Source organism: Mirounga leonina, unplaced genomic scaffold, assembly GCF_011800145.1.
Source record: "Mirounga leonina isolate KUSES-001 unplaced genomic scaffold, KU_Mleo_1.0 Mir_195, whole genome shotgun sequence".
NCBI lineage: Eukaryota > Metazoa > Chordata > Mammalia > Carnivora > Phocidae > Mirounga > Mirounga leonina.
This window is the reverse complement of record NW_023270490.1, coordinates 11,645,927-11,656,026: the sequence shown is the minus strand read 5'-3', so window position 1 is coordinate 11,656,026 and position 10,100 is coordinate 11,645,927. Positions and strand designations below refer to the sequence as shown.

General features: G+C 60.6%; 1 protein-coding gene across 1 annotated transcript; it reads right to left on the bottom strand.

The window, feature by feature from the left end:
• Nucleotides 1–3,376: 3,376 nt before the first annotated feature.
• On the bottom strand, nucleotides 3,377–9,511 carry MRGBP (MRG domain binding protein). Its single transcript, XM_035025538.1, has 5 exons — nucleotides 9,318–9,511; nucleotides 8,487–8,608; nucleotides 6,464–6,545; nucleotides 6,065–6,139; nucleotides 3,377–5,627 (listed from the first exon to the last, which is right to left on the bottom strand). The coding sequence occupies exons 1-5, from the start codon at nucleotides 9,463–9,465 to the stop codon at nucleotides 5,446–5,448; spliced, it is 609 nt and encodes a 202-aa protein (XP_034881429.1). The 5' UTR covers nucleotides 9,466–9,511; the 3' UTR covers nucleotides 3,377–5,445.
• Nucleotides 9,512–10,100: the final 589 nt, after the last annotated feature.

Sequence of the window (10,100 nt, the reverse complement as noted above, 5' to 3'; positions counted from 1 at the left end):
AAAGAAAGAAAGAAAGAAAGAAAGAAAGAAAGAAAGAAAGAAAGAAAAAGAAAGAAAGAAAGAAAGAAAGAAAGATGGGGCGCCTGGGTGGCTCAGTCGTTAAGTGTCTGCCTTCAGTTCAGGTCATGATCTCAGGGTCCTGGGATTGAGCCCTGCATTGGGCTTCCTGCTCAGCAGGAAGCCTGCTTCTCCCTCTCCCACTCCCCCTGCTGGTGTTCCCTCTGTCGCTGTGTCTCTCTCTGTCAAATAAATAAATAAAATCTTAAAAAAAAAGAAAGAAAGAAACCCAGATATCCATACCTTTGGGGCATCCCCATCATCCTTTTAGAAAGTGAGGTAGTGTGTTCACAGGTGTGAACCTGTGAACCCTCGAAGGGGCGGCTGCTGGTGGATGAACTCTACAACATGGGCACATTTCACACAGCTGAAAACTCACTTTCAGCTGCAAACTTCCCAGAGACCGCGGGTCCCTTACTTAATCCCTGCCTTGACATCTGCTGGTGGTCACAGGAGCTCCAGCAAAGTTAGTGACCCACCCCTTGAAATGAAAGTTGGGGGTGGCCACCCCAGGTAACATCTGTCTTCTGTAACTAACTACTACACCACTTCATTGTTTCAAAAAGCTTAGCTAAAACTGGAGTCTGGCTTTTAGATGGATCTGGCCATGAGGATGACTCCTGGGGTCAAGCCCCGCCAGCCCCCCAGGGACGCTGACCTGTCCCAGCCCTGCAAGCCAGCTAACAGGCCCCAGGCTGCCTGTGCAGCCAGGGATAGCTGAGAGAGCTCACCAGAAGTTTCCAATGTTGGCTGTGGGCACAGCTGCAGGCCTTTCTTGGTGCAGGTCCCGACTCCTTGCTGGCTTGTCGATCTTCATTAATTCTCTGGGTGCACTCTCACCTGGCTGGAACCTGTGAAAACACTACCTCACTTTCTTTTTTTCTGTTTTTTTTTTTTTAAGATTTTATTTATTTGACAGAGAGAGACACAGCGAGAGAGGGAACACAAGCAGGGGGAGTGGGAGAGGGAGAAGCAGGTTTCCCGCCGAGCAGGGAGCCTGATGTGGGGCTCGATCCCAGGACCCTGGGATCCTGACCTGAGCCGAAGGCAGACACTTAACGACTGAGCCACCCAGGCGCCCCACTACCTCACTTTCTAAAAGGATGATGGGGACACCCCAAAGGTATGGACATCTGGGTCTGTTTCTTTTCTTTCTTTCTTTCTTTCTTTCTTTCTTTCTTTCTTTCTTTCTTTCTTTCTTTCTTTCTTTCTTTCTTTCTTTTTTCTTTCTTTCTTTCTTTCTTTTCTTTCTTCTTTCTTTCTTTTTTTCTTATTTTTTTTAAAAGATTTTTATTTACTTGTCAGAGAGAGAAAGAGAGAGCAAGCGCACAAGCAGGGGGAGAAGCAGAGTGAGAGGGAGAAAGAGGCTTCCCACTGAGCAGGGAGCCTGATGTGGGGCTCAGGTCCAGGACCCTGGGATCATGACCTGAGCTAAAGGCAGACGCTTAACCAACTGAGCCATCCAGTTGTCCCTTTCTTTTTAGATTTATTTATTTTAGAGAGAGAGAGAGTGCGGTGGGGGGCGGGGGAGGGTGGTGAGAGGCAGAGGGAGAGGGAGAGAGAGACCCAAGCGGACTCCACACTGAGCATAGGCCCTATTATCTCAGGACCCTGAGATCACCATCTGAGCCAAAACCAAGAGTCCCAACGCTTAACCGACTGAGCCACCCAGGCGCCCCCATCTGGGCATTTCTGCAAATGGTCGGCCGCCAATGGCCAGGGCAGGTTTCGGGGGAGCAGGCAGCCCAGGCACATCTGGCGAGGCCAGCCCAACGCAGATTGCTGACACAGGCCTGGCCTTCTGGTTATCGGACTTACAGCTGGCCCTGGAGACCCTGGCTACGACTTCCAAGTAGATGACCCCAAGGGCCTCTGGTGGAGGGGTCCGTGTGTTGGGGGGGGCCGTGCAGGGTTTGGCTGCTCTGAGAGGGAGGCTGTGCCTCTCTTCTGCCCCGGCAGACAGACAAGCATGCTGTGCTGTGGCATCTTGCTTCGTGGTCCCAGCCCATGCTCAGAGCAGCACTGAGCCGCCCCCGACCGGGGCCAAGACTACAGACTTTCCCTAAACAGTTGCTCTTAAGACATTGCCCCACTTCTACTTTACAAGTAAGTCACACCCAATTGCATCTTTAGTTGCTTTGTGTACTGTTTGCACGGGGCTCATCTCAGGGCGTGTTAATCCGGGAGCCTAGATTCTGCTGCAGGAAGAAGCTGGAGCCCGTCTTGTGCTGAAGACAGTTTGCTCCCCTCCACAGCCTGGGGATGCCCGTGGTAGGCTCAGATCTCTGGACAGCTTGCTGCCCAGGCTGGGCCAAGGGGTGGGCAAGGGGCCTGAGAGGAACGCCTGTCCCCAGCGCTGCCCAGGACGCCATGCCCTCCTCTGTGCGCTAGCAGAAGGTGTTGTGCTCGAGGGCGGCCTTGCTCCCGCTGAGGGGTCTTGCAGGAGTTCAGCAGATTCGGGCTCAGGGCTCAGGTTAGACCTGCCTTAACATTTTCCTCATGCAAAACCAGTTGCAGCCATGTTATTCGGCCAAAGCCCCAGCCCCACCCAACCAGCCCCGAGGGAGCCCGGCTGCACCCCATTGCTGCTCAGTATGTATGTACTTGGGAGCCCACTCTCCTCCTGCATCAACCTTGGGGGGACCTGGGCTGGGCCAGAGCAGGGTGCGCTGAGACCACACCCACCTGCCCCGCCCCCCGCCCCCCACCCCCTTGCAGGGAGGGTGCTAGGTCCCAGGCTTCCCGCACACAGAGCCTCTGTGGAGGTTCCTGGGCTAAGGGCAGTGGTGCTTGGAACGACTGACTGTGGTTTCCCTTTGTTCTGCAGCCCCCTCATCCCAGCTCCCAGCTTCTTTCAGACATCTCCTACTTAGTATGTGAGGGGGGCACGTGAGACCCCTCGTCACAGACAGGACCCCGAGGCCGGGAGAGGTTCAGTGCCCCAGACGCCTATGAATTTGACCTGAACTGGCTGCAGGGCAGGAAAGCCTGGATGGTGAGAGCTGGGCAGGGCCTCGGACACCCATGCCGGCCAGGCCCGGGACGCTTGGGCTGGCCTCACCCCTGCTGAGGACTGTCGCCCCCACAGGCACAGCGGTATGGGGACTGGGCCCCAAAAAGATGCCTGAGGCCGGGGGGGGGGCAGTGAAGCACCTGCTCTTCTGCCCTGAGGGGCTCGCCCGGCACGCCCCTCCTCCCACCTCTTTTTTTTTTTTTTTTAAAGATTTTATTTATTTATTTGACAGAGAGAGACACAGCGAGAGAGGGAACGCAAGCAGGGGGAGTGGGAGAGGGAGAAGCAGGCTCCCAGCAGAGCAGAGAGCCCGATGCGGGGCTCGATCCCAGGACCCTGGGATCATGACGCTTAACGACTGAGCCACCCAGGCACCCCTCCTCCCACCTCTCTTAGGCGTGCAGATGTTAACTCACCAAACGTGGCACTAGGCTTTTCCCGCATGTTCTGAGGGCCTTGAAGATACGGTTTCAGATGGGGGTTTACCCCCCATCTTTGTTGGCACCATTTGCGACTGTAGAACTGTTTGCCCCATTTCCCTGCAGCTCCCTCAAGGGACCGGGCTTCTCGTGGGCATCACAATCTCAGCCGCAGGACCTGGTCCAGAGCAGGCATCGTGGGAGGGCTGCAGGGCACTGAGCTCGCTGTAACGCAGACATCTGCTCCCCCTTCCCCCTCGGACACATGCGGGGCCCGCTCCCTGCTCTGTGGCGAGCAGTGACCGTCCCACCTGGGCATTTGGGGGTGAGCGTGGCGTCTGCTCTGCTCGGACAGTAGCGGGTCCCATGGCGCTGCCTCTCAGAACTCGGAAGAAACGCCCCTGGCAGGACCGTGTGGGGAAGCGGCAGCCTTGGACTCCATCCTGGGCGCTGACCAGGTTCCTGCTCAGGTAAAGCCCGTGCTGGAGGCCTGGCCCCCAAGCTCCCCAGCAGTGGTCGACCTGCACCAAGCTTCTGCTCCCGGTTCCGGCACAGGGCAGCCTTGTAAACAGGAAGCCGTGGTGCTCAGGTTCGGCAGCCCGGACACAAGATGCTCTTTCTGTGCTGGGGGGCTGGGCCCTGCTGGGGAGAAGGGGCGCCAGCAACGTGTTCAAGGCCCCGCAAGTGACGGCGGGCTTGGTGCAGGCCAGGCTCCGACCGGCCGGGCCACTCGCTGTGCACGAGGTTCCTGCTCTCGCCTGGCGGGCGGCACCATGGGCCGGCCTCCTGCTCCCAGATGGTGGCAGAGGCTCAGCTGGGTGGATGGGAATTCAGCTTCCAGGTGACTTGTCCAGATGAAGAGCCTGGGACGCGGTGGCTGACCAGGAGGGAGGGCTGGACCCTCCTCTGTGGAGAACAGACTCAGTCCGGAGTCTAAGGATGAGCCCCCGGGCGTCCCAGCCCCACCAGCCCCAGCTCTGCCTTGTTTACCGTATTTGAAGGACTCGTCACACTCAACAAAGTTTCCACTCTGGTCCTGTTTCTAGTTGGTAAATACATCGTATCGAGTGAATACTAAGAAGTCGGGAGAGTGTAGGCTGCATTATAAGCCTCGGAAAATAAACACTTCCTACTGTTAGAAAAGGGAACTTATTTTGGTATCAAAATCACAAGACTCGGGCTGCTACTTTTGTGCTTTAATGGTCGGCGCTCAAAGGAAAACATCTCAGTCGCCCCGGCCGCGCACCTCCCTCCACGCACTCATTTGGTCTGTTTACAAGTTACGGGGAGATAGAAAAATAGCCCTACAAACTCTGTTTCCGGCATATAAAAACCGAGCGGAAAGCGTCTCAGTAGTCACTACCTAACACAAAGCATCTCAGGAAAAATACAACACAAGTTTAACTTCTGCAATATTTTTTTCATATAAAACACTAGTAAAATAGGCTTCTTAAAAATTAAATAGTGAAATACCACCAAATTATATACATCGTTACAGTACAAGTGAATGAGGCAAAATATCCAGTTCTCGGTTTCTCGGGTGGGCGCCGGGAGGCAGGTGGCCTGAGTCTCTTTCTCCCGAGGGGGCAGCCGGTTTAGGAAGAGCGGCTGACAGACGGACACACGGACAGATGGGAAGAGCCGAGTCGCCCAGCAAGACCAGCGTTCCTCAGGGACACAGCAGGCACCCTGCCTGCCACTCCAGCTGTCCTGCCCGAGCCCCGCGCTCTGCTCTGTGGAGCCCCGACTGTGGCCCGGCCGGTGGCCAGCATGGCTAGAGCTCACCCGGGGGCGTGGGGTGGTGGTGGTGGGGGGGCCCGGACGCCTGACTCCCAGCTCTCTGCACCCGAGCAGGCCCCCGGAGCCCCAGGTGGTCGCAGTGGGCCCGAGGGCAGGCGGCGGGCGTCCAGCCGGGTGACAATGGCGCCCCGGCCCCCTGCCGTGGCTGAGCCACGACTACGTTCGGCGCCGCTTGGCAGCGCTGGGGCTGGAGGGGTTGCTGTTTGCCGTCAGGACTTTGTCGGTGACCCGGCTGCGCTTCCGCTTGTCCGCCCCTTCCTTCGACCCCAAGTCCGAAGGGTTCTTGTCTTTGCTGGACTTTTCTGTTGCTTTCCCCAAGCTTCCTGAAGACGAAAAAACTGGGAGACAAAATCATTTGGCTGAAAACAGAATATCCAGAATTTTATTTCGTCTTCCCGCTAATTTATGCACCTACACACAGGCCACTCTGAGCTGGGGTTGCCGTGGGGCCTGCAGAGAGCTGGGTCCTGCTGAGGATGCGCCCCCCTGTGGCCTTGGGCCGCAGGACCCTGCCCGTCCACCCACTGTTCCTGCCTCGCGGAGCTGGCCTGTGCCCACAATGCGCGCTTTCTGCCCACCTGACTGGTGCTGGACCCGAGGCCACCCTGGGGCTTGTTCGTGGTGTGGGCCGCCCACGCCGCCACGTGAGGCTCCCGCCCAAGCGAGGGGAGGAGTGGACAGGGCAGCTGTGGCCGCAAGCCAACTGGACACCCAGGCTGGGGATGCGGGGCTGCACGCAGGGCCCAGGGGAGGGTCAGGGGTGCCCCCCACTCACCATCGTCTGCCCCGTTGTGGGGGTCCACATCTTCCTTCATTTCCTCCTTCATTTCCTCTTCAATGACCACTTTTCCTGTGGGGCGACAGCTGACGTTTACCAAAACGGTGGGAGACGTGGCCCTGCCCAATGCTGCGGATGGCTCAGGCCGGGGATGGCTGTGTGTGTGGTTCTCAGCTGCCGCCAGGCCGCTTTTAAAGAGAGCCGATTGTTCTTGAACAAGTTCCCTCCAGTCCCCGAGGCTCCCCCAGACCCCCCAGTCCACCTGGGCCAAGACTCTCCACGCCAGCGACCCTCACCTCCTCCCTGAGGCTCATGACCTTCACCCTGACACCACCGCCCCTGGCCCACGTCCTGCCTTGTAACTCCCCAACTGGACCCAACCCGCTGGAGCCTTACCTTCTCGGACCTCGTGGATGATTTCTTCCGGAAGGACAAAGTTCCTCTCTGGGTTTGGGAATGGAAGAATCTCAGATTCGTGCTGATGGCAAAAACGGCGATTTTTGTTATAGAAACAAAAAAAAACGTGATTTTAGCAAGTCACTAAAAACGTGTAAGAGCCAATTTAGCAACACCTGACAAACGCGCACATGGTCTCAGAGAGCTGCGCACGTGGGCGCGAGCGGCCGAAAAACGTTCTTTCTGCTCTCGGTCTATGAGGAGCTGGGCTTTCCTAACAGACCCACAGGAGGCAAAGCTACAGGGCCAGCCCCCAGCCGGGGTCACCTCCTGGCACGGCCCCAGGGGCAAGGGCGGGAGGCAGTGGTCAGGCTGCCCCACAGCTGCCCCGGCCTGGCTCCCTCCCCACCAGCGTGTGTTCAGAGTGCAGTGACCGCCCGAGGAAAGGCCGTGGCACCGTCGGTCCCGTCTTCGTGGGCAGGAGCCCACAGGCACAGACGGTGCCGGAGAGGCAAGCCTCCGCCTGGGAAACCAGGTAAAGCCAAGTGGTGTGAGGGGCACCGAGTGCTTACTGGAGTTCCACTTGTCTCATGGGCCAAAAGGGACAGAGACCCTGGAGACACAGGGCCCCCCGAGAAAGGGAAAGGGCTGCTGGCAGAAAGGGTCTGGACTGTGACTGAGCAGACACGGCTCCTCTCTGCAGTCTGGGGGCTGTGTTACAACGAGCTGCTAGCCGACAAACGAGCTCATCAACATCTTCTGGAGCTTCAGAAACCCCGCAGCTTCTGGGCCTGCGGGTCCCCCAGCAGTGGGGTCCACGGTCTCGTGCTGCCAGGGTCCCGCCTGACCCCAGCAGCAGCCCCAGAGAAGCACGGGGGTCTAAGGAGGTGACAGCCTTGACGTCTTGCCTAGTTCTGAACAAGGGATAGGTGGAAAGAAGCTGGGGAGGAGAAGGGAGAAGAGCTGCCTGTCCCGGACGAAAATCCCCAAGTGGGGCCCCGCAGCTCGCCAGGGTCATGTGGGCCTGGTGCTGGGTGTCAGTGTCTGTCTCCCGGGTTGCACCAGGGGCTCCCCCAGGACAGGGACCCTGCTACCCTCACGTCTGTGTCTGGCTTCTGGCCCCCACTGGTCTAGAGTCAGGGCCCGGGGAGTCTGGGGACCAGGTGACACCATGATGAGACAAGTGTGGGGGTGAGGCCCCCGTGGGGAGCAGCTCCTTCAGCGTGGCAGCTGGTCTTTGCTGCGCTGCTCCCAGGACGCTTCCTGCGGGCCACGCAGTCAGTCCCCAGAGCAAAGCTTTCACCTTTATCCCCTCTCTAGGGTATGACAAGGAGATGCAAGTGACCTGCCCAGAGCCAACAGGAAGCAAGGGCAGCACTGGGTCTGGATAAAGAAGGCCTCGGCTGGGAGGGCTGGTGTGGCCCTGAGTCAGCCAGGGAGGCAGAGCCTTCCTCAGCCCAGCACAAGCCCCTGCCCCTCTGCACACCTCTAACCCCCACCCCCACCCACTCTGGGGCCCTGGCCCCTCAGCTCCTTGACCCACCAGCTCCTGCTGCCACAGGGCCCTGACACCTGCTGTTCCGAGGAACATCCCTGTTCCTTTGGGCCTTTGTGGTCACCTAGTGAAGTCGCCTGCCTTCGGATGAAACTAGATGGGGGTCCTGTGAGGACGGGGACCCTGCATGCCTGGTTCTCAGAGAAGCCACCAGATTCACCTGACTCAGACTCGGATCCCGTCACCTTCCTGCCTAGAGCACTCTGGGGCCTTCCGCCTCCTCCCACGGGCCTCAGCTCCCCGGTCATCTCCCTGGAGAGACTGTCACTGACCACCCCGTGTGAAGGAGGTTCTGTGAGGGGAGCCAGCTACTGTCACCGAGTTTGGGTTTTTAGTGAAACTACTTGGAGCGCCCTTGTGAATTCCTGCTGCCCCCTGGGATGTGCACAGGACAGAGGGCCCCCTAAAGACGGGACCTGGCAAACAGATGGAGGAGCTGTGTCTGGGGGAGGGTGGGATCTGGCTCACCAGTGCCTGCATGTCGTACATAGTGCTCAGATGGTCCCAGATGACCTTAGATGGGACCTGCCGACCAATGTTCTGGCTGAACTTGTCCCGGATACAGATCATGTGGAAGTGTCGGTTCACACCTGTGGAAGAAAAGAGCTTGTGAGGAGGGCTGGGCTAGCAAGTAAGAGGAGAGGAGAGAGGTGGTAGGCAGGATCAGCAGAGGAAGGGTAAAGATGGAGACAGGAGGGTGGGTGTAGGAGATGCAAAGAGAGGGTATAGGAGGGAGCAGGAGTGGAAGAGTATAGGCAGGTGTGGGGTTGGCGATGGGGTGGGAGGGGTGGGCACAGGAGAGGACAGAGGAAGGATATTAGGGAGTGGAGGGATGCAGGAGGGTACAGAGAGTGGAGGGGAACAGCAGTAGTGCAGGACGGGGCAGGGTTGGCGGAGGTGGGGGGTGGGCTCAGGAGGGGACAGAAAAGGGTACAGCAGGGGTGCAGGAGGGGGTGAGTGGGCTCAGGAGGGGACAGAGGGAGAGTACAGGAGGGGTGCAGGAGGGGGGTGGGCGGGGAGGGGGTGGTGGGCTCGGGAGGGGACAGAGGGAGGGGACAGGAGGGGTGCGGGGGGGAGGGGGTGGGCGGGCACAGGAGGGGACAGAGGGAGGGTGCGGGGTGCAGGAGGGGCCAGGGTCGGCGGGGAGGGGGTGGGCGGGCGCAGGGGTCGCCGGGCGCCGAGGGCGGAGGACGTGCAGGTGGGTGGGCGGGCGTGGGAGGCCCCGCCCCGCGCCCCCAGCCGTTGCCCGGTCCGCCCCGCCCCCACGCGGGTCCGCGGCCTCCGCGGCGCTCCGCTCACCGACGGGCTTGTGACCCAGCATGGCGTGGAAGAGGCACACCTCCACCTCGGGGCTCCACACCACCGTCTCCTCGGCTGGGCTGGTGGCCGCCTCACCCGGCCCCTTGTCGCCCGGCGCGCCGCCGCCGCCCACCTCGGCCTCCCCCATGGCCCGGCCGCGCAGCGACGAGCCCCCGGCGGGAGCGGGCGCGGCCACGGCCTCCGCGCAGGCGCACTTGCGGGGCGGGCGCGCGCTCGGCGGGTGTGTGCTCCGGCTCGTGCGCGGCGCCGGCGCAGGCGCAGCTGAGGGCGGGCCCCACGGCGCCCCCTGGCGGCCGGGCTCCGCGGCGCAGCGCGGTCGGCACGGCGGACTGCGGAAGCGCTCTGGCGGGGAGGTGGTGGCGCCGGCCGCCGGCTCCCGGTGCGGCCCGTCCGAGCTGTGCGCTCTGCGGGGCGGGACTGCAGCCGCACTTCGCCGACTGAGGCGCTTAGGAAGAAGAGCGGGCGCCTGACCACGCCTGCCGGCCTGGGCTCCCCGCGGCTTCCACTGCCCGGCCCGACCTCGCCGCGACCACGGGCCTCCGTGGAGGTTACACCCCCGACCCGGGCCACGGCGGGCGGGGCCAAGGCGGGGCCGCCGCCTGGAGGAAGTCCCACGAGGAATCGAGGCATTACCCAATCAGGGCCGCCGGCCCCGCCCCCCGCGGCCCGCGCCCCGCCCCTCCTCAGGCCACGCCCACCGGGGGTGGGGCCCCGGACCCGCGGCGGCGAGCGCTCTTCGCTTCCCGCCAGGTGTAGACTTTG

Coding starts and splice junctions, on each gene's coding strand:
- MRGBP (XM_035025538.1), bottom strand. CDS start 9,465: ATGGGGGAGGCCGAGGTGGGCGGCGGCGGCGCGCCGGGCGACAAGGGG. Junction 6,546..8,486: donor TGTACGACATGCAGGCACTG/GTGAGCCAGATC, acceptor TTTTGCCATCAG/CACGAATCTGAGATTCTTCC. Junction 5,628..6,064: donor CCACAACGGGGCAGACGATG/GTGAGTGGGGGG, acceptor TTTGTCTCCCAG/TTTTTTCGTCTTCAGGAAGC.